Genomic DNA, 24847 nt, shown 5'->3' on the forward strand with positions numbered 1-24847 from the left:
GTATGATTCCCAATTAGAGGCAGCTGGTAATCGTTGTCTCTAATTGGGGATCATATTTAAGTAGCTGTTTTTCCCACCTGTGTTTATGGGATATTGTTTTGAGTTGGTGCACATAGCATCTCTGTAGTCACAGTTCATTGTTAGTTTATTGTTTATTTGTTTTTGTCTTTGCTTAATTTCACTTTCTAATAAATAATGTGGAACTCAAGATTCGCTGCGCCTTGGTCCGACATTTATTCCAGCGAACGTGACAATACCGGCCCACTGCAGAGCTTGGTACAGCATTTTTTTCAGTCGTCGTCGTCGTCCCCCGTCCCCCCCTCCAACCGATATCCAAATTGTCATGTTCCAGCTATAGTTTTACACATTGTGTAAGGCAGATTAACGAAAACTCTCTTTAGACAGGAAGCATTCCTTTGCAATATGCAAGTTTAGCTGCCTTTTTTTTCTACTTTCAGACTACAGATGACAAGCAACGATATGCCCCAAAGCGCTGTTCATTTTCCATGACATATATTGTTTGTCGAAAAACGTCACCTGGGCCCAAGAATACATAATTATGAATACATATATATATATATATGAATACATAAACGTCTGTGTTGTTCCTCATGTTTGGCTCCAGACAACGTGTGGAAAGCGGAGAGTTCTCTTAACCAAGTGGTGATATTTATTCTGGTAATGGATCAACGTGTTCCATGAGGACCTTTTCTTTTCACACAGCCTCTGTGAGATACACTATACAGAGCACTTGTCATACACGCTGTACTTCTTTGACCTCCAGAAAACCAAATTGATTTCCAAAATGTAAATGTAGTATAATGGTAATATTTCCTCTCTGAAAACAACAGTATTACCCAGGTGTTATTTGAATCAGTCGGTGGATGTAAGACAGTACCTACTGTATAGGGATGATGGTGACGACACAGTTGGATCACTCATCTTCATTATGAACATTGTGTTATTGTTGATGATGGCGATGATGTTGACGAGTTATCCTAATCATGTGGTGTTACGGTCTGTGTCTGAATATATGTTCCATGACGCTCCTCTCAGCATACGGACAGAGATGAGGGACGTTCACCAGAACATGGGCTACTGCCCGCAGTTTGACGCCCTCAACGACCTTCTCACCGGACGAGAGCACCTGGAGTTCTACGCCAGACTACGAGGCGTACCGGAGAAAGAAGTCCCCATGGTAACATTTCCCCTTGTCTGACCTGAATGGTATCATTTCCTGTTCCTGTACGACGCAACCCCATTTGATTCCTATGGTCATACAGTTGTCATGATGACGGACGAGAACAAAGAACTTCATATCCTTTCAGACATTTATTTCCCCCCCCATACAATACCTGCACTTCCAACCATAAAAGAAAGTGCAGACATAGACAGCACACTGCGCTTGGTCAAAGTGCTGAGTAACCTCTGAAGTAGAAGACCTATGTAATACATAAGGTTCTGGTTAGAGGAGCTGGCCACAGGTAATTCCTTTACATTGTTCACCAGCATGCCTAGCAGTGTGGCCGCCCCACCATGGGCCCCCTGTTTCTCCACGGCCCCCCTCAGTAACAATAAGATCAAAAGAAAGTTGGCTGGTCAACTTGCCAGTGGCCTCAGCCTCAGGCTCAGGCGCCCAGGCCTTTGATCTCAAACTACTAGGCCAAGGGACCCAGTTTCTCTGGTCTCTGTTCCGTTGGGTCTGCTGAGTTGTGCTTTGTGATGGCCATTTTGGCTCCAGGGAGAGCCCCGGGGAGCTGGTGTCATTTCCATATCATTAGTCCACCAACATGTCAATATAGGGAGTAAATGAATGTCCGGATGGTTGGAATGAAAACATGCCTGCATACAATACATTTGGTTGGGGGTACCTGAGGATAGGGATTGGAGAATCGCTAGGGGGATGAATATTGGATAAGTTCCTGCTGGCTAGTACTATTTTTTTAGCTTGTGATGTGGCCCAGAAACCCACAGTGCAGCATATCAGCCTTGAAAAAGGTCCTGTGGCGATGCCAACCATCATGCATGCATATGTCTCATGCCAGGGGAAAGGAAGGAAGAGAGGGAGGGTGTGAGAGCAGAATGCCAGCACTAGACAGCCCAAACCAAAGTGGATTGTTGTGCTACTGTCACAGAAATACAATTTGTAATTATATATTTAAATGTTCTCTCGGTTGTGTTTTTGTTATTAGGTGGCAGAGTGGGGCATCCAGAAGCTAGGCCTGGTCAAATACTCGAACAAGTCAGCCGGTACCTACAGTGGAGGGAACAAACGCAAGCTCTCCACCGCCATGGCTTTGATTGGCTGTCCTCCTGTGGTCTTCCTGGTAAGATGATTGGCTCAGTCCAAAACACAGCCTCATTATTGCCCGATGACAATGTTATGAACACCTTTTGAGATCATTGATATGACACTATTGATATGGCTCTATGATAAACGCCTACTAGCTGTATTAACACTTTATTAAGATATTTTACAGATCACATCCAGTTTTATGGTTCAGTTTATATTACTGAAGTTTGTCCTGAGCAGTGATTAAACTTTCAGTGAGGGCAGAAAAAAAATTATAAAGAATTTTCTTCATCTTTTTTCGGGGTGCAAAAATATAACTTTTGAACTCCAAAATGTTTTTGCCAACGAAGACTAGATTGGATTCCACTTTGGTTCCTTGTACAGCAAAGAGGAGAGAGAACCAATTAGAGGATGTATGCCTGCTTGACAACATAACAAATCCTGGATACAACTTAGAAATTGTTAATGAATTTCCTTGGGGATTATAAGTCAATTACTAGTAGATGACAAAAAAGGGGCTGTATTTCAGTCGGGTCGCCATCCGGTCACGTTTTAATTAATCTTTCAGAGTCCACCCAATCTCATTTGGATATTTAAAGCATACGTAACGCTGTTTGCAGGAATTAAAGCCTTATACTGGGATTGATTTGAACAGGGAGAGTCGGTGGCTATATGCTAGCTAAGCGTTTCTCACAGAAAGAAAATGGCATCTTAATTCAAGTGTGTTCCTTACCTTATTATGTAAAGCAGGCTGGCCATAGAGAGGGTTGAAAAAGTATTATAATGGCATAGCCTCATTAGGAGGGACCAACTTTGGGACCTGACAAGTCACTTCAAAATCTTACTGATTCCATGAAAATACGATCACTAAAATATTGCGCCCACACGCCTGATTAGGCAAATGTTATGTTTACTGTTATACCACTAAAGTATTAATTAATTTATCCATCCATCCTACCCACCCATGAATTAATTCATGAATTCAGCAAGTCAGTCAGTCATGACACAGGAAATCATTCAGGTTCCCTCACTATCTGTAATGCTGTTTAATGTTATATGTACAGTACCAGTCAAAAGTTTGGACACACCTACTCATTCAAGGGTTTTTCTTTATTTGTACGATTTTCTACATTGTAGAATAATAGTGAAGACATGAAAACTATAAAATAACACATGGAATCATGTAGTAACCAAAAAAGTGTTAAATAAATCAAAGATATTTTATATTTTAGATTCCTTGAAGTAGCCACCCTTTGCCTTGATGGCAGCTTTGCACACTCTTGCCATTCTCTCAACCAGCTTCATGAGGAATGTTTTTCCAACAGTCTTGAAGGAGTTCCCACATATGCTGAGCTCTTGTTGGCTGCTTTTCCTTCACTCTGCAGTCCAACTCATCCCAAATCATCTCAATTGGGTTGAGGTCGGCGGATTGTGGAGGCCAGGTCATCTGATGCAGCACTCCTTTACTCTCCTTCTTAGTCAAATAGCCCTTACACAGCCTGGAGGTGTGTTTTGGGTCATTGTCCTGTTGAAAAACAAATGAGCGCAAACCAGATCGGATGGCGTATCTCTGCAGAATACTGTAGTAGCCATGCTGGTTAAGTGTGCCTTGAATTCTAAATAAATCACAGACAGTGTCACCAGCAAGCACCCCACACCATCACACCTCCTCCTCCATGCTTCACGGTGGGAACCACACTTGCTCTGCATCTCACAAGACACAGCGGTTGGAACAAAAATCTCAAATTTGGACTCATCAGACCAAAGGACAGATTCCCGCCAGTCTAATGATCACTGCTTGTGTTTCTTGGCCCAAGCAAATCTTTTCTTCTTATTGGTGTCCTTTAGTAGAGGTTTCTTTGTGGCAATATGACCATGAAGTCCTGATTCATGCAGTCTCCTCTGAACAGTTGATGTTGAGATGTCTGTTACTTGAACTCCGAGAAACATTTATTTGGGCTACAATCTGAGGCTGGTAGCTCTAATGAACTTATCCTCTGCAGCAGAGGTAACTCTGCATCTTCCTTTCCTGTGGCTGTCCTCATGAGAGCTAGTTTCATCATAGCGGTTGATGGTTTTTGCAGCTGCACTTAAAGACCCTTTTAAAGTTTTTGAAATGTTCCGTATTGAATGACCTTCATGTCTTAAAGTAATGATGGACTGTTATTTCTCTTTGCTTATTTGAGCTGTTCTTGCCATAATATAGACAACACAACTGATTGGTTCAAACGCATTAAGAAGGAAAGAAATTCCACAAATGAACTGTTAATTGAAATTAATTCCAGGTGACTACTTCATGAAGCTGGTTGAGAGAATGCCAAGAGTGTGCAAAGCTGTCATCAAGGCGAAGAGGGACTACTTTGAAGAATCTCAACAACAAAAAATGATTTGTTTAACACTTTTTTGGTTACTACATGATTCCATATGTGTTATTTCATAGTTTTGATGTCTTCACTATTATTCTACAATGTAGAAAATAGTACAAATAAAGAAAAACCCTGGAATGCGTAGGTGTGTCCAAACTTTTGACTGGTACTGTATGTACATCATGTAGCTTACCTACCTGCACAATATCCTCTATTTCATATCCCAACACAGTGCAGATGCTTTTGTTCATTCAGACAGATAGTTCACTTGCAGTTGTTTGGTAGCCCTGGCTCGTAACTTTGAGACAGACGGATAATGTAGTGTTAGAGTGAGTTTCCATTTGTGTGGCAGGTAGAACACTGAGTCTTGCTTGGTTCCCTTAAGGCACCGCCATGTCAGCTTTGCACTGGGACACCGTCAGCATGGTGATGGAGATCCCTGGTGGGATTTGGGGGATTCTGGCAGTGTAGGAGTGAGGCTGGAGCACAGGCAATGGAGTGAGTCCTGTCTCTCTCTAATCGTCCATGGACAGACTAGCCCGGGGAGAGAGAAAGGGAATGGGGAATGAGAAAGTGTGTGTGCCCGCGCATATTGCATTCACAATGTCTGTAAGAGAGAAGTCCCCTGGGAATTTGTTTGGCTGGGTCTAAAAGTGCTTGATGCCCTCGGCTCTCCCCATGTAGCCTCCCCAATTCCAAAGCTCCTCTACCCTGCTTTGATTCCACTGGTTAGTGTTGGTAGCAGGAGCCTTTGAAACATTAAGTATGCTTTCATGTCTAAATGTAGTCCTCTTCCAACTAGAAGGGGCATATCAGTTTAGTGTCAGCAGCATAATTCTGTGAGATGTCAAAGTTTGGGGCTATAGGGATATGAGACCTTTGGAACACATTCTGAAGGTTAAAGGCCCAATTTGTAATTTCAACAGCCTGACCATGCCATTAAAAATCAATTTTATATTATTAATCACAATCACTATTGACTAAAATATTACACATTTAGCATTTAAAGGGATAATTCACTCAAAATAAATATTTGAATATTGTTTGGGATTGTACTAATGAACAAAATACCAAAATATTTTTTTTTAATGGACAATCCTTTTAAGCTTAGAACATCTGTCTATGGTTCTGGGACATTTAAGTAAGATTGAGATCATTTGAATGGAGAATAAGAGTAGAGATGTGATAACATTGGGATAACGTAGAACATAATGGAGGTCAAACGTTGACGGAATGCTTTTTGGCCCGTTACTGTAGGATGAGCCAACGACAGGGATGGACCCCAAAGCCAGACGCTTCCTGTGGGACTGCATCCTGAGTGTCATCAAAGAGGGACGCTCAGTCATCCTAACATCACACAGGTATGTTCTCTTACTGTTTTAAGGCACCTCTCAAATTAGATTTGGGAGTGTGACTCTAATTTGCAACTTCCTGTTTTACAATTGGATCTGGTTCGCAAGTTTGAAAACATTATTTAAACATTAGCAATACAACCTTTACTCATGTCCTTGCAACATATGTTTGTTTTTTTATTATGATAAGTTAACAAAGCAGTATTAAAGAAATTCTGGCATTTCTAAGCAGTGTCATTCAAAAACCATGAGGAAATAAACATTTCCTTAAAGTTCATATGTTGGATCTGAGTTCAGAGTTAATATGTGCAAATGTATGTATACACAATTATAGTGAATGGGCCAGGTGGAGTGGATAATGGTGCAATTACCAATACGACACACTGTAACTCAAACTAAGAAATCCAGGAAATAAAAACAAACAACGAGATGGATAGTACTTCACTACATGTTTATTCATGACTCCATTGTGGTCTCTCTCCAAACTGCAATATTGTTTTTAAATCTTTAACTTCTTATGGAAGCGGGTGATACGAAAAACGTTGTACAGTTTAGTTTGTGAATCCATTATCACCATTCCATATTGTGTTATTTTTCAGAGAAACAAAATGCATTTGTTGTATTAGTGATAGCTGGTACACAGCTCAGTTGCGTCCAATCGTCCATATTGCAACCAGGTGCTTTTGTTGGTCAAGTGGCGCATTTGCCAGGTTTTACATTATCATAATACTAATTGCTCCATCCCTCAGCAAAGCAATACAAAGCCTCCGCCTCAGCAAGAAATGAATCGGGCTGCATCCAAAATGGCAGCTGAAACACAAAACAAAAATGTACAGATGTTCGACTCCGCTCCCCCTAATTAAGCTAGGGCTGTCAAAGGAGATGTCCTAAAATGATCACCAGAGCCCGGGAGCCAACCATCCTGCTCTCTGGACCTGAACCAGGCATGAAAAATTAGACCCTCATCTCATGCCCCCCCGCCTCCAAACGAACAGCGTGAAGCGAATCCCAGCTAAAATAATTATTCAGCTAAAAGTTGTCCATTTGCTGCAGTATTTACCACAAAGCTGAGGAAAGGTGGATGCGGCATGCATATTTCAAAGACAGGACAGATGTGTCTTGTTTTTTTTCTTCAAAGAAGGAAAGAGACAGAACTTGAACATTGGTCATGAATTTTACGGGCAGTGTATTCCAATAAGATCCTTCTTACTGTGTGGAATAGAGTCGACTTTATTCTGATAACTTTCATGGAAATATATACAATATATAAACAAATAAGCCTTGATTAGGCAGTTAGCATTCTCAAACACACTTTCCCACGGATGACTCCATTGTTTGGAATGTTCTTAGGCATTGCTATGGGCCTACAGGAACAGTATGTGTGACCCACCACCTGGATTCGGTCCTATGTAGCAACATTATACCAGTGTTTTTTTATATTGGATAAAAGTAGAGACTCAGAGATGGTATGTCATACACTGCATTTGAGGAACAATAAGAAATTGAAAGCTGATAAACTCGTAACCCCACTTTTGAGGAAATGGCCCTTAAATGTTTTGATACACCTACTGGAGAGCTCTTCTTTGACTACACCCATTCAGCATCGGTCACACCCTCTTAAGCCTTAGCCCCACCCATCTCTTTAAGCATTCACGTAAGTCCATGTGCTAAAAAGAGTGAGTAGTGTAGTAAACAATCAAAGATTTCAAGACTAAAAGTGGTAAAACTAGTACCCTACAATTAGGAAAAACTCCAGGTAAAAATACACTTTATCTAGTCTTTGGCCTATATCTTAATTTTACTTTTGTACAGGTCATGTTGTTCTTCACATTGCCGCCTCTGGTAAACACACACTATATCAAATAAATTCTAAGTTGATTTGTCACATGCACAGGATGCAGAAGGTTTTGACGGTATAAGGAAATGGTTACTTGCATATTATAGTAGCAATATCAAAAACTGTGTCCAGATATAAACATTTTATAATTATTAGTCGATGCTTACCCAGACACACTTGTCTAAATTGATGGGTTATGTGAAAAAATGCTATAACCACCCCCCAGCCACATCTAGCTAAGTGGATGGGTCACTATTGTCTGGACATGTACACATGTTCATGAAATACTTTAGACGGCCGTAATCACCCACAGACACACCTGGCTAACTTGATAGTTCATGTAATCATCTGGCGAATTGGAGTCTTTTCTTTAGACATGTAGCTAGCTAAACATTGAACTGGCATGATCCCAAATCATACTACTACCAATACAAATGGATTGTCATAGCTATAGTATGAATCTGTAGGTAGCTAAAGCTAACCGACTAGGTTCAATGGTAGCTAGCTAGCTAACATTAGGCTATAACTACCAATACAAATGGATTGTCATAGCTATAGTATGAATCTGTAGGTAGCTAAAGCTAACCAACTAGGTTCAATGGTAGATAGCTAGCTAACGTTAGGCTATAACTAGCAATGCAAATGGCATACCTACACAGATCATACACATAATGTTAGCTAGTGAGCCAGCAACAGTACACTTTAACTTGCAATGAAAACAACGTTCTGACAAAATTAGAAACATATAATATCTGAAAATGTAGCTAGACTTTTACCTGTATACATGGATGAACACTTCACAGCAGACTGGAACCATTTAACTCCATTTTGGTTTGTAGGTACATCTTGTTTGGCCAGCGTTGTGTCAAGTCACTCCGGTTCACATTGACCGTGGCGTGTGCAGAAAGTAGCCACCACAACTTTTTCCAGTTGATCTGTCGAGAGCGCCTGCTAAATTCAGGGCATCAAAGATGTTGAGAAAAGTTGCAAAGCTTTTGTAGTTCTCGATGGCTAACGTTATATCTTTAAAAAAATCAGCGGTAGAAAGGATTATCAACACATACTGAGCAGCTCACGTTATAGACAGAAGTATGCAACATGGCAGACCAATCCAAACTCATCTCCTGGCATGTCCAGCCTATCCAATATCTCAGCCAATCATGGCTAGCAGGAAGGTTCCTCCTTTTTCCTGGCTAAACCAACTAGGCTTGTAATTTAACAGTTGTATTAGTATTTACAGATGGAATACAAGTTTGTTATTAAGGCACATGAAAGGTCACATGTTCCAGAAGGCATTTCTACCAACAACAAAAAAACTTATTTTGATGATAAAAATGAAAAAAGACGTTCCTATGAAGTAGTGACATGCGACATACACATAGCTTCCTGAAACGGGTAACATATGGCATGTTACTAGTCAGCCCTATGGGATGGAGAACAACCAAACCAGAAAAAAAATCTTACTGACTTGTTTTGTTTCTGCAAGTCTTTTGACTAACGTTTGTGTAGAGTAGAAAAATGGTGCCCTATAGTACACAATTGAACCTTTCTCTCTCTCTACCTCTCTCCCTTTGTCTCTTACAGCATGGAGGAGTGTGAGGCCCTGTGCACGCGCATGGCCATCATGGTGAATGGACAGTTCAAGTGTCTGGGCAGTATCCAGCATCTTAAGAGCAGGTGAGGCCTTGACAGCGGCCCTAACAGCTTGGCCACAGCCTTAATGCTCTTAATGGGAAAATTCCAATGCAATGTACATCGAGTGAACAACCTCAATTTGTCAGGGCATGGACTCTACAAGATGTGGAAAGCCTTCCACAGGGATGCTGGCCCATGTTGACTCCAATGCTTACCTGAGTTGTGTCTAGTTACCATGCCCCGTTCAAAAGGTACTTAAATATTTTGTCTTGACCATTCACCCTCTGAATGGCACACATACGCCATCCATAACTCAATTATCTCAAGGCTTTAAAATCCCTGTCTCCTCCAATTCATCTACTCTGATTTGAAATGTTTAAAAATGAAGTGGATTTAAAAAGTGACATCAATAAGGGATCATAGCTTTCATCTGGATTCACCTGGTCAGTCTGTCATGGAAAGAGCAGGTGTTCTTAATGTTTTGTACACTCAGTGTTTAACAACTTATGCTGAAGCCCTGCGAAATGAGTGACATACAGAAATGCTATTGATCTTTAGCCTTAGGTGCACTCACATGTACAGTACGTAGGCATGATGCTATCTAAGGTTTGTCTGTATTCTATGAAGGCCAGTACCCTTATAAAGGGATTCCAGTATTAAGCAACAAGGCCCTAGGAGGTGTGGTATATGGACAATATACCACGGCTAAGAGCTGTTCTTAAGCACAACACAGAGTGCCTGGACACAGCCCTTAGCTGTGGAATATTGGCCATATATCACAAACACCTAAGGTGCCTTATTGCTATTATTATAAGATTTTTTTATTTATTTAACCTTTATTTAACTAGGCAAGTCAGTTAAGAACAATTTATTTTTTACAATGACGGCCTACCCGGGCGATGCTGGGCCATTTGTGCGCCATTTGTGCGCCTATGGGACTCCCAATCACAGCCGGATGTGATACAGCCTGGAATCGAACCAAGGACTGTAGTGACACATCTTGCACTGCGATGCAGTGCCTTAGACCGCTGCGCCACTCGGGAGCCCATTATATTATCAACTGGTTACCAACATAATTAGAGCAGTAAAAATAATTGTTTTGTCATACGTGTGATATACGGTTTGATACACCACGGCGGTCAGCCAATCAGCATTCAGGGCTCGAACCACCCAGTTTATAATGACTCATACATCATCAGTGTTTCTCAAAATCAGAGGGGATTATTTCTTGGTAGTTCTCAATAACATTATGGACATTTGGTCTAGCCTTAACGGAGCAAGCCACCCTCTCCGTCTCTAAGCTGTGACATGAGTGTGTCCTCATTTGGCAGTCTTTGGGAAATCTGGGATTGATATGTCCATTCTTTAGCCTCCAATGTATGCGTTCAGTTGCCATGAACACTGGGATAAGCAACATTTTGAAATCTATTTTGAATTGAATAAACTTTATTCAATGCAACATGGTGACGTAAACAGATATTAGCCTACAATTCCATAGAGTGCATTAGCATTAGTCTTGATGTATTATGTTAATAGCGCATGTTGTTTTTTTCCCCCTTTAATGATGTTGTAGTAAACAAGTATTGCTATTATAGTATTTTACAGTACAGGGTTAGAGTTAGGGTTCTATCTATGTAAATAACACACCTTGGTTTTTCCCTCATTCACGTATTGAATTGAATGACTATTGAATTGAATAAGCATCGTCCGGGTTAGGGAACGGTTTGGCCGGGGTAGGCCGTCATTGTAAAATAAGAATTTGTTCTTAACTGACTTGCCTAGTTAAAGGTTAAAAAAAAAAAAAAAAAAAAATAATAATGTTTATGAACATGCATCCATCTCATCCATATTACTGTAAACCAGGGTTCCCAAACTAAGTTTCCTAGGGGGGTGTCATGGGACCTTTTTTGTTTTTACCCCTTTTTCACCCCAATTTCGGGTAGTTACAGTCTTATCCCATCGCTGCAACTCCCGTACGGACTCGGGAGAGGCGAAGGTCGAGAACCATACATCCTCCGAAACATGACCCTGCCAAGCCACACTGCTTCTTGACACACTGCTCGCTTAACCCGGATGCCAGACTCACCAATGTCTCGGAGGAAACACCGTACACCTGGCGACCGTGTCAGCGTGCATGCGCCCGGCCCGCCACAGGAGTCGCTAGAGAACGATGGGACAAGGACATCCCGGCTGGCCAAACTCTCCCCTAACCCAGATGACGCTGGGCCAATTGTGCGACGCCTCATGCGTCTCCCGGTCGCAGCCGGCTGCAACACAGCCCGGGATCGAACCCGGGTCTGTAGAGACGCGTCAAGCTCTGCGATGCAGGCCAAAAAAATTCACAATTGTTTAAACAAATCTATAACGGCACATTATGTCGTGATGCTTTATCCTAGAAACAAAATGCCCGATATCTTCATCTCTATGACATTCAGAAGCTGAGCTAAACATTCTAAAGTCAGGACTTGGAAGTAATGTTTCGCAACGTGTGACTCTGTCGCTATCATTTATCTATTCACTTTCTGTAAAAAAGAATATGTATAATTAAATTAAGGTTTCATATAAATTCTAATAATAATTTAAAAAAAATAGCGGATTAATATTTGGGGAAATCGTGTCTAGACTATTTTCCCTATATATTATTATTAAAAAGCCTATCTAAAAGATGTCAATAGTCTTGGTAAGCTACGTAGACTTGCAGGAAATTAGTTTCAAAACAACAAAATGTTCGTAGGTCGCTCAAATGAAGACTGTTGGTGGTGTATTTAATAAACAATAACACAAAAGGTTGGGGAACCCCTGGTCTAAACCACAAGATTTTTTTTGTGTGAAAATAAATCCTTCTTTGTCTCTTCCATCTTTACCCGTCCTGTAATGGCATTTATACACGCCTCTTAACACATTTAGTCAGGCTCCATCTCCAATCTCCCCCTGACCTTAAACCCGGCACTTAAGTATGCTCTCTGATATTCACCTGACATTTTCACAAGGCCAACCCCCTTTTGGGCCATCTCACATGTGGTGATGAGGGTGTGGGTGGGGCCATCCATTATGTTGTGCTGGGGGGTTGACATTATTACAGCAGTATCGTGTGATCTTCTAGGAGGACATTACAGACTAAAGGGACGAGGGGGGGGGGGGGCAATCCATTTTACAAGTCAGAGAGTGGGGAGAGGACGAGTATGGGTGGAAGGGGATGGGGGAATGTATGCCTACTTAAGGTCTGATGCTGAAATGAGCAATGGGTGTCAAGGATATTTCCCATCGAGAGGGTTGATGTCATATCATCTCTGTAGCCGTTAAATCAGAGAAAGGAGAGCGGGCGGGGGGACAGAAGAAAAGGGAGAGAGAGGGAAGAAGAGAGAAGAATATAGAGGAGGAGAGAGTGAGAGAGAGGAAGAAAGCGATGGGCTGACCTGTCCCTCCCAGCTGTTGGTGTAATTGACAGATCCTCTGTGTCAATGACTTCCTGTCCTCAGGGACAACGAGGCCGCCCTAAATAATTTGAGAGACACTGTATAGTTAAGGGATGTGGGAAGAGGGAGGCGCTGAATGGGTTAACCCGTGCTCTAGTCTACTGTATAGTCTATGCTGTCAGCCACAGCCAATCACTCATTTCTCCCACTTCATAGACCAGAGCAGGGGGGAAAAAAACAGATAAACGCATTGCCAGTTTTTTTGTTAGTAATTTTAGGTCACATGAGTTTTTTGGGTGTGGCTGTTGAAATGCTATCGCTCAGTTCTCGCGACACAGTGAATAATTTCTAATTAAGCGTCGCTATCTCTTTCTCGGCTCATGTAATTCATGTTTCATGAGGTGTGGGCCCCGTTAATGACTTGCCGCTGTTTTCCTTTCCACTCTTCCCCCACGCACGCCCATGAAATGTGTCCCCAAAGCGGGTGCGGGGGGGGGGGGGTCAGGCAGAGAAACGGGACAGGGGGGGAGGGTGGTAGCAGAGCGTTTGATCGACCATCTTTAAAGTCAAGCTGCGCAAACCACTCGGCAATGTAATCTGTCCACATTTACCTGTGGAAGCATGGCATCGCTTTTCTTCTGCTTGTTTATGTAAATGGCCCGGCCATGCTGTGAGGGAGGGGCGTGTTTACGCAACATCTCACTATTACCCAAGTTGTTGCCGATTAGGAGACGGGAAGACTTCCATCAGCGTGTGACTGGAGGGGGGTCGAGGCGGGTGGCGAGCCGCTGGCACACAGTGGTATTAACGACTGACCTGCGTGATGGGCGGGGCTTCTTTTTCTCTCCCCCCCATCCACCTCATCACGGGTGAGAAAGAGAATGGAATCTCTCCACAGGATGCCTCTCACATTTTGACTCCGTATTGTGTGCGTAATACCTGCTAGTCCACCTTCTTCCTCTCCGTCTTCTCGTCACCCCACCCGCGCACTCATCCTCCTCCTCCAAAACGTCTCGTTACATTACCTTTATATGTTCATCCTCCAGCTGCCTCTCTCTTTTTCTCTCTCTCCCTCCGCCCTCTCGCTCAGTTGGGGATGGAGCATCAACCCACCCTTGTTTGTGCTGCCCCCTTCAGGCCACACCGATGACCTGTCTTCCCACCTTCTCATTGGAGCTGCCTGGCTGGCGGCCTCATTGTTTTAACAACTCCTGTATATCAATCAGGTCCAAAAATAAGCAAAAATAGCACCATTCAAATCAGAGAGAGACCTCTTAACGCAGTTATGGGACGGATAATGTTTTAAGAGGACGCCCTCCATTATCTGGGATCGTGATTGTTTTTGTCCCTCTATACCCACCTGCCCCACGACCGGGTCGGCTCCGTTGCATTTCCAATCAATCAATCGTTCGTCGGAGGAGAGAATTTATGAAAGCCAAAAAGAGAACCGGGGAGATAAATAAGTGGCTGTAAATATACTTTTTACAATCCAGGAGCGTCAGATCCAGTTCAGTCCCAGGTGTTTAGTAAAGTGAAATGAAGTGCACGGCAGTAAAAAAACTTCCATAGCTCCCATATAAGCTGGTCAGGGGAAGGGAGAAGGACGCGGGAAGCTGGTGTTCTTTTCCTGTGACTGACATCATTCATATTTAGTATTTAGTATTTTATGAGGATTCCCAATTAGCCTCTGCCGAAGCAGCAGCGACTCTTCCTGGGGTCCAAAGAGGAAATTAAAACTTAACATTCATACGTCTGGAGAATAAGGGTTTATGCGGCTAGCAGGAGCTGTATTTCCCTGCATCTCAGCGTTTTTTTCCTCCGTCCTTACTTAGAGAACCAGTGCAGTCACAAACATGAGTTTCATGTGTTTTTATATACCCTGAGTATACAAAACATTAAGAACACCTGCTCTTTCCGTGACAAAGACTGACCAGGTGAATCCAGGTGAAAGCTATGATCCCTCACTGAAGTCATTTGTTAAATCCACTTCAATCAGTGTAGCTGAAGGGGAGGAGACAGGTTTAAAGAAGGCTTTTTAAGCCTTGAGACAGTTGAGACATGGATTGTGTATGTGTGCCATTTAGAGGGTGAACGGGGTATGGTAGTTGGTGCCAGGCGCACTGGTTTGTGTCAAGAACTGCAATGCTGCTGGATTTTCACAGTTTCCAGTGTGTATCAAGAATGGTCTACCACCCAACGGGACATCCAACCAACTTGACACAACTGTGGGAAGCATTGGCGTCAACATGGGCCAGCATCGCTGTGGAATGCTTTCGATACCTTGTAGAGTCCATGCCCCCGAAGAATTGAGGCTGTTCTGAGGGCAAAAGGGTGGATGCAACTCAATATTAGGAAGGTGTTCCTAAAGTTTGATTTGCTCAGTGTATATTTCTACACTGAGGTTGGAATGATATTGTGAAAATTATGATAATGCTCTTTTAGTGTAAGAGCTGTTTGAGAAGACTGCGTGAAATTTCAGCATGTTTTGGTGGGATAGTGTTTTGGCCTGCCCAGTTAATAGACCAATAAGAAAAAGTTCCAAACCTCTCTGCCAATAACGACACATTTTCAGTTTCACTTTCCACTCAGACCACACCCAGACAGTGCAAAATTATTGCTTGAGAAATGGCTCTTATCAAAGAAGCAATTTTGTTTTTTACCATTTTAATTGAAAACAATCAGTCAGGTACTTATTTGTTACCCAGCCAGAACTGATTAGATATTGAGATATAAACAGCTGCATTGGACCTTTAAGGGAAAAGAGTGAAATAAAATATAAACGAAAGCTGCGAAGTGCATTTAATGCATTAAGGTAATGTTGCGCGCAGCGCCAGAGAGTTTTATAAGAGCATCTAAAAGTTGTGATCAATCTGAGGAAGTTGCCTTTGAGATGTCTAATAAATTTGTGCATTGACTATGTGGATTGACTGCATTGCACTGTAGCTAAGTAATACATTATCTAACTGACTGTTAGTGTCTGAGATGGATGGGGAAATAACACCCCTTACGGTTTACAATGCATCAGCTGTTATTAATACCCATTGTACATGGACAGATAGTGTGTGAAATCCTCTATGGCCATCGAAAGCATGTGGTGTCTGTTTGAGGCATATATCATGTGTATGCGTACATATTTATGTATGCAGTGTATGTTTTGAAGTGTGTGCGTGTACACGTGTCCGTGTGGATTCATGTCTGTCTCTCTGAGCGGAAGCGTGTGTGTGTCCATTCCAGACCTCATCTGAACAGTACCATATGTATTTTCAACTCCAGCCTTGAATAAAACATGCCTCTGCACCGTATATATCCATCGCCCATGGCTTCTCCCTGCTAGGGAGCTTCAGTGATGACCCTTACAGGCGACCTCTGTGTGTGTGTGACCCATCGAGGACTTCCTGCCTGATCAAAGCACGGCCACCCAGCCTGGGGTGTGACCCCTTTCCCCACTCCCTTCAACCCCCCCTGGACACCAATATGGGGGGTGTTTGGTGACCTTTTCCCTCTCTTCCTCAATCTTTTCAAGAGGGGAAAGATGGGAGAGGAGAGTGTAGAGGATAGATGATAGAAGAGAGATGGGATAGAGGAGAGCAAAGAGGAGAGATGGAAAAGGATAGATGGGAGTGGAGAGGAGAGATGGAGGAGAGTGGAGAGAGGAGAGATGGGAGAGGAGAGACGAGAGATGGGATGGGAGAGGAGAGACGAGAGATGGGATGGGAGAGATACTGAGAGGAGAGATTGGAAAGGAGATGTAGAGAAATGCACAGCACTCCAGCAACAGCTTTCTGAAGCTGGAGGTTATGTGCTTGAAATGACACGGGAGGGACTCCAACTGAGTCGGGAGATAAGAGGAGAGATGGAAGAGGAGAGATGGGGGGGGAAGAGGAGAGATGGAAGAGGAGAGATGGGAGATGAAATAGATGGGGGAGAAGAGAGAGGAGAGGAGAAATGGGAGAGGAGAGGAGAAATGGTAGAGGAGAGGATAAATGGAAGAGGGGAGATGAAATGGGAGAGGAGGAGAGTGTAGAGGATAGATGGGAGAGGAGAGTGTAGAGGAGAGATGATAGATGAGAGAGGCGCAAGGAGAGATGGGAGAGGTGGGAGGAGTTATGGGAAAAGGAGAGAGCTTGAGAGGAGAGCTGGGAGAGGAAAGAGGATGAGAGAGATGAGATGGGAGGGGAGAGATGGGATAGGAGAGATGGGAGAGGATGAGATATGAGAGAGACGGGAGAGGAGAGATGGGAAAGGGGAGACGTGGGGAGAGGGGAGATGGAAGAGGAGAGATGGGAGAGAAGAGGAGAGATGAGAGACGGTAGAGGGGAGATGAGAGAGGAGAGATGAGAGAGTGGAGGAGAGCATGGGAGAGGAGATATGGGAGTGGAGAGATGGGAGAGATGGAGGGGAGAGATGAGAGAGATGGGAGAGGAGATATGGGAGCGGAGAGATGGGAGATGGGAGAGGAGAGATGATGAGATGGGGAAGGAGGAGAGATGAGAGATGGGAGAGGAGAGATGAGAGAGATGGGAGAGGAGATATGGGAGCGGAGAGATGGAGGGGAGAGATATAAGAGATGGGAGAGGAGATATGAGAGAGATGGGAGAGGAGATATGGGAGAGGAGATATGAGAGAGATGGGAGAGGAGATATGAGAGAGATGGGAGAGGAGAGATGGGAATGGAGAGATGGGAGTGGAGAGATGGGAAAGGGGAGACGGGAGGAGAGATGATGAGATGGGAAAGGAGGAAGGAGGAGAGATGGGAGAGGCGAGATGAGAGAGGAAAATGGAGATGAGAGATGGTAGAGGGGAGAGGAGAAAGTGGAGGAGAGAGTGGAGAGGAGACATGGGAGAGGAGAGAGGATGAGAGATGGAAGAGGAGATATGAGCAAGAGGAGAGATGAGATGGGAGAGGAGAAAATAGATGGGAGTGGAGAGATGGGAGAGGCACAAAGAGAGATGAGAGATGGAGAGCGGAGAGGAGATATGGGAGAGGAGACATCGGAGAGAGGAAAGGTGGGAGGAGTTATGGGAAAATAGGAGGGCTGGAGAGCAGAGAGGAGAGATGGGAGAGGAGAGATGGGAGAGGAGAGATGGGAGAGGAGAGATGGGAGATGAGAGATGGGAGAGGATACGAGATGGGAGAGGATACGAGATGGGAGAGGAGAGGATATGAGATGGGAGAGGATACGAGATGAGAGAGATGAGGAGAGATGGAGAGCAGAGAGGAGAGATGAGAGATGGGAGGAGAGGAAGAAAGCTGAGAGATGGGAGAGGAGGAGATGAGGGGAGATGAGAGATGGGAGAGGAGAGATAGGAGAGATATGAGAAATGGGAAAGGAGAGATATGAGAGGAGAGATGAGAGATGGGAGAGGAGACTGGAGATGAGAGTAGAATGGAGAGGAGAGATGGGAGAGGAAATAAATAGAAGAGAGGAGAGATGGGAAAGAATAGATTAGAGAGGAGATGAGAGATGGGATAGAGGAGAGGAGAGACGGGAGAGAGGAGAGGAGACATGGGAGAGAAGACATGGTAGAGGAGCCATGGGAGAGGAGACATGAGAGATGAGACAATAGAGAGGAGAGAGGATATGAGATGGGAGAGGGGAGTAGATATGAGAGAGGAGAGATGGGAGAGTAGAGGAGAGATGGGAAAGGAGATATGGGAAAAGAGGAGAATTGAGAGTGGAGAGGAGAGATTGGAGAAGAGGGATGGGAGAGGGGAGATGGGAGAGGAGAGACAGAAAAGAGGACAGAGAAGAGGAGGGATGGGAGAGGATGGATGAGAGGATATGGGAGAGGATGGATGAGAGGGGAGATGAGAGATGGGTTAGAGGGAAGCACAGTGGAGAGATGGTAGAGATGAGATGAGATGAGCGAGATGAGAGATGGAAAAGGGGAGAGGAGAGAGTGGAGGAGATATGAGAGGAGAGATGATGAATAGATGGGAAAGGAGAGATGAGAGAGGAGGATATATGGGAGAGGAGAGATGGGAGGAGAGATGAGATATGGAGAGAGGTGACATGGGAGAGGAGATATTGGAGAGGAGAGAGGGTAGGAGATATGGGAGAGTAGAGGAAAGATGGGAGAGGAGAAATGAGAGAGGAAATAGAAGGAAGAGAGGAGAGATGGGGAGAAGAGAGTTGGGAGAGGAGATGAGAGATGGGATAGAGGAGAGCTGGGAGAAGAGAGTAGAGACAGGAGAGACGGGAGACATGGGAGAGGAGACATGGGAGAGGAGAGAGGGGAAATGGAAGAGGAGCGGAGATATGGGAAAAGAGGGGAGATGGAAGAGGCGCAAGGAGAGATGGGAGAGAGGATGAGAGATGGGAAAAGAGAAGAGAGCGGAGAGGAGAGATGTGAAAAAAGGAGAGATGGGGAGATTGGAGAGATGGGAGAGGAGAGATAGAGAGGAGAGATGAGAAAAGTGGAGAGATGGAGAGCTGATCGGAGAGGAGAGATAGGAGAAGAGAGATGGGAGAGGAGAGCAGAGATGATAGATGAGAGAGGAGATGGGATAGAGGAGAGAGGAGAGATGGTAGAGATGAGATGGTTAGAGGAGAGAGGAGAAGAGAGATGGTTGAGATGAAAGAGGATAGATGAGAGTGGAGGAGAGAGTGGAAGAGAGTGGATGAAAGGAGAGATGGCAAAAGAGGAGAGATGGAGACGAGAGAGAGGAGACGTGGGAGAGGAGACGCGGGAGAGGAGAGATGGGAGAGGAAATAGACGAGAGGAGAGCGGAGATGGGGAGAGGACAGATGATACAGAAGAGGAGAGATGGGAGAGGATAGATGAGAGAGGGGGAGGATAGATGAGAGATGAGATGAGAGATTGGCTAGAGGAGAAAAGAGATGGCAGAGGATGGATGAGAGAGGAGATGAGAGGATGGATGAGAGAGGAGAGATGGGATAGAGGAGAGCAGAGATGAGAGGATGGATGAGAGAGGAGAGATGGGAGCGGAGCAAGGAGAGATTGGAGAGATCTCTCCCTCCCTAGCTCCACACTGCAGATATGCGCAGCACTCCAGCAGCTCTCGTCCCCTTTCTGAAGCTGGAGGTTATGTGTTTTAAATGACACGGGAGGGAGAAGATGAGAGACGGGAGAGAGGAGAGATAAGAGAGGCGAGCCGGGAGAGGATGGATTGGAGAGGAGAGGAGAGATCATGGAGGAGAGTGACTAACAAAATCAATGAGAGCCCCCGGTCAGTAATTCAACAATGATTGCTACAAGTTTAGATAGCTGGCCGCTGGACTAATTTACCAATGTAAAAAATGTTAGCTGACGAGCTAATTAAGTGGCTGTCAGTAACCAGGTTTCCATCCAACCTTTTTATGTGTGTAAAGTACAGGCCTGACAGAAGAAAAAAAAAACTTTTCTGTATACTTTCCAAATGTTGACAAAACAAAATACACTAGACAAGGTGGGATCTTTTTATGTCGGTAAAATGAAAGATGCAAGTAATGTTGTTGGAAACGCTTTTATGTGCAAATATTGATATAACAACCATCATATCGAAGTAAACTTGGAGTCATGCGATGGTCTGTGGTCCTCCCACTATGACTTGTCTGGAAAGCAAGCAGTTTATTAGGCTACAGATGAAATACACTACAGGGCCAAAAGTATGTGGAGACTCCTTCAAATAAGTGGATTCGGCTATTTCAGCCACACCCCTTGCTGGCAGGTGTATAAAATCGAGCACACAGCCATGCCATCTCCCTAGACAAACGTTGGCAGTGGAATGGCCCATACTGAAGAGCTCAGTGACTTTCAACATGGCACTGTCATAGGATGCCACCTTTCCAACAAGTCAGTTCATTAAATTTCTGCCCTGCTAGAGCTGCCCTGGTCAACTGTAAGTGCTGTTATTATGAAGTGGAAACGTCTAGGAGCAACAACGGCTCAGCCGCGAAGTGGTAGGCCATGTAAGCTCACAGAACGGGACCGCCGAGTGCTGAAGCACGCAGCGCGTAAAAATCGTCTGTCCTCTGTTGCAACACTCACTACTGAGTTCCAAACTGCCTCTGGAAGTAATGTCAGCACAATAACTGTTAGTCAGGAGCTTCATGAAGTGGGTTTCCGTGGCCAAGCAGCCGCACACAAGCCAAAGATCACCATGCGCAATGCCAAGCTTCGGCTGCAGTGGTGTAAAGCTCGCCGCCATTGGACTCTGGAGCAGTGAAAACACATTCTCTGGAGTGATGAATCACGCTTCACCATCTGGCAGTCGGACGAATCTATATGTGCGCTGTAAGGAAACAGCGCGCAGCTACTATCTACTATACCAATACCAGAATGGGTACACTCACTATATCACGCAACATTGTTTGTGAGAAAACCATGAATTGAGTTGAAAATGTTATAGAAACCCATTGAACTTTGTTTTCTGATTCAGTGCATGGAAATTTAACCGCAAAAGGTATTTTAATGTGCACTATGTCATCACGCACAGCCTTTTTTCTGCGACAAGTCAATTTGATGGAAACACATCTCTAGTGTAAAAATGCGCATGTTGTTTTTATGCCGATTTTGAGAGAATGCCAAGAGTGTGCAAAGCTGTCATCAAGGTAAAGGGTGGCTACTTTAAAAAATCTCAAATATAAAACATATTTTGAGTTGTTTAACACTTTTTGTTGGTTACTACATGATTCCATATGTGTTATTTCATAGTTTTGATGTCTTCACTATTATTCTACAAATAAAGAAAAAGCCTTGAGTGAGTAGGTGTGTCCACAGGTTTGATTGGTACTGTAGGAACAAGTGGTCAATCTGGGATTGGGCAAACAATTGATGAGGGAAGGTAACATTTTACATTGTGGTCGAGATAATTTTCTATTCAAATCAAATTGTATTTCTCAAACGCGTGGTAAACAACAGGTGTAGACTAACAGTGAAATGCTTACTTCCGGGCCCTTCCCAACAATGTAGAGAGAAAGAACATAGAGAGATAATAGAAGAGCGATAGCAGAAGTAGTAAATCCACAACGAGTAATGATCACTTATATTATTGTGAGACGACCGAAGGGTAGAAATTGGAAAATGAATAATACATACCGCCACTCTCCTGTTGGAGTATAGCGGAGAAAATAGAGCACAGAGAGAAAACAGAAAGAGAGCGAGAGCTCATTGATCAGCCTCTTTCTGCTGCTGGGGAGCGCCGTTTGATTACACATGTGCGGCTGAAACCTCTTCTAGCGACGCCCCCAAGCATTATTGGATAAAAAAAAAAAAATCTTGTCTTTGCTGAGCTCAGCACCTCTGAAAGCTTAGCTGCGCCTCGCCACTCTGAGCGCCGGCCGATTTCCTGTCTGGCTCGATCCCATCGCTAAATGGAAGGGGCGCTTGTCAGACTCATGATGATTGGATGATGAATCAGACTGGATAATAGCTAAATCTCAAAAAGGGTGGGATTTCAGACGACTGCTACTCAGACTGGCTTCTCTGTTGACATTGCTCTTTGTTCCTTCAAACTTTGTACTGAAGGCCTATTTCAAAATGCTATGAAAAGAAGTCCACAGGACTGTGTAATCACAGAGAATTGGACAAATAAATCATGGATGGTAAAGAATAGTTGATCTTCTCTCTCGTTTGTTATTTCCTATTTAAATGTTGATGTTCCATTCTAGCAATCAGAGGAATGAAGAATATGCGTTTTAATCTAGGATTTCAAATAAAGTATTCAATCAGCACAGAGACATGGCTTTGTTATTAGGTATAATGATGTATTCCCATTGAAAGGCTCTGGGAGTTGACCGTCATGTTGAATATGTACTGCTAGTCTCTGTTCCTATCGCCATGCAGACGAGCGTACAATTTAGAATGAAGCAATGTATTTGGCCTTGGATTCTACGTTGCATGCTAGTACGGACATTGAAAAGAAGCCTTAATACGGCTGAGGCTTACACACCACGTCTCTAATTACTTTTAAGAGGTTGCTGCCTCTCCTTGCATGTAGCACTTAGCAGCCCCCAATGGACATTTTCCACGGCTAAATATAACATTAGGGGATTCATTAAGCAGAAAACAACGGTAATAATAGTACTAACAACAAAATAACACTGGTCTCACTCGACTTAGCATAAAAGCCAAGGAATGTTAAAGGCTGGTAGCCCATTCCAGCTTTGAGGGATCATTTAATGTCAAAGTTAGAATCATATTTTGGTGGTTTTTATTTGATGTGCCGGTGCATTGATTGGGATCTGTTTTAATTATTCATGTCAGAGTACACAGTGTAACTAAATAGAAAGTGAATGAATGCACACCGCTTTATACAAATAGATTTGACGAGTGAATCTCATCATATGCTGATGTGCCTTAAGTAATTCACTGATGTCTTTGGAACAATGCTTTTGTTTGCACATTCTTGAGAGACCTGGAAATAATTTGATAAGTCAGATTTATCTGATTTTGGATTCACAATAAGTCATTACTAGGCCTCATTGCCATACTCCTACCTAATTCTTTTGAGGCAATCAGTTTTTCTGAATTTATTTTCTGAATATATAAATAAATAATGGGATTGAGACATTGTAATTTGCAGAGGTATACAGGGCCTTCGGAAAGTATTCAGACCACTTGACTTTTTCCACATTTTGTTACGTTATAGCCTTATTCTAAAATTGATTAAATTGTATTTTTTCCTCATCAATCTACACACAGTTTTGCTAATTTATTACATTTTTTAAACTAAAATATAACATTTACATAAGTATTCAGACACTTTACTCAGTACTTTGTTGAAGAACCTTTAGCAGCTATTACAGCCTCGAGTCTGCTTGGGTATGATGCTACAAGCTTGGCACACCTGTATTTGTGGAATCTCTCCCATTCTTCTCTGCAGATCCTCTCAAGCTCTGTCAGGTTGAGATGTTTGATCGTGTTCAAGTCCAGGCTCTGGCTGGGCCACTCAAGGATATTCAGACTTGTCCCGAAGCCACTCCTGCGTTGTCTTGGCTGTGTGCTTAGTGTCGTTGTCCTGTTGGAAGGTGAACCTTCGCCCCAGTCTGAGGTCCTGAGCAGTCTGGAGCAGGTTTTCATCAAGGATCTCTCTGTACTTTGCTCTGTTCATCTTTGCCTCGATCCTGACTGGTATCCCAGTCCCTGCCACTGAAAAACATCCCCACAGCATGATGCTGCCACCACCACCATGCTTCCCAATAGGGGTTGTGCCAGGTTTCCTCCAGACATGACACTTGGCATTCAGGCCAAAGTGTTCAATCTTGGTTTCATCAGACCAGAGACTCTTGTTGCTCATGGTCTGAGAGTCCTTTAGGTGCCTTTTGGCAAACTCCAATTGGGCTGTCATGTGCCTTTTACTGAGGAGTGGCTTCCATCTGGCCACTCTACCATAAAGACCTGATTGGTGGAGTGCTGCAGAGATGGTTGTCCTTCTGTAAGGTTCTCCCATCTCCACAGAGGAACTCTGGAGCTCTGTCAGAGTGATCATCGAATTCTTGGTCATCACCCTAACCAAGGCCCTTCTCCCCCGATTGCTCAGTTTGGCTGGATGGCTAGCTCTAGGAAGATTCTCGGTTGTTCCAAACTTCTTCCATTTAAGAATGATGGAGGACACTGTGTTCTTGGGGACCTTCAATGCTGCAGAAATGTTTTGGTACTCTTCCCCAGATCTGTGCCTTGACACAATCGGAGCTCTATGCACAATTCCTTCGAAGTCATGGCTTGGTTTTTGCTCTGACAAGAACTGTCAACTGTGGGACCTTATATAGACAGGTGTGTGCTTTTCCAAATCATGTCCAATTAATTGAATTTACCACAGGTGGACTCCAATCAAGTTGTAGAAACATCTCAAGGATGATCAATGGAAACAGGATGCACCTGAGCTCAATTTCAAGTCTCATAGAAAATTAAAATACTCATTTAAAGAAGGTATTTCTGTTTTACATTTTTTATAGATTTGTCAAAATTGTAAATAAAACTGTTTTCGCTTTGTCTTTATGGGA

At 43.6% G+C, this 24847-nt stretch overlaps 1 protein-coding gene across 2 annotated transcripts in view; it reads left to right on the forward strand.

Annotated features, from left to right (window-relative positions):
* The window catches only part of LOC106577627 (phospholipid-transporting ATPase ABCA1), a 229420-nt gene that overhangs the window by 196968 nt on the left and 7605 nt on the right, over nucleotides 1-24847 (forward strand). For both annotated transcript variants that reach the window (XM_014155904.3, XM_014155905.3), the window contains exons 45-48: nucleotides 1057-1198; nucleotides 2193-2327; nucleotides 5917-6020; nucleotides 9433-9525. In XM_014155904.3, coding sequence (XP_014011379.3) covers nucleotides 1057-1198; nucleotides 2193-2327; nucleotides 5917-6020; nucleotides 9433-9525 — 474 coding nt within the window. The remainder of the gene's footprint in view (nucleotides 1-1056; nucleotides 1199-2192; nucleotides 2328-5916; nucleotides 6021-9432; nucleotides 9526-24847) is intronic.

The sequence above is a fragment of the Salmo salar genome, chromosome 18 (assembly GCF_965601325.2).
Source record: "Salmo salar chromosome 18, fSalSal1, whole genome shotgun sequence".
NCBI lineage: Eukaryota > Metazoa > Chordata > Actinopteri > Salmoniformes > Salmonidae > Salmo > Salmo salar.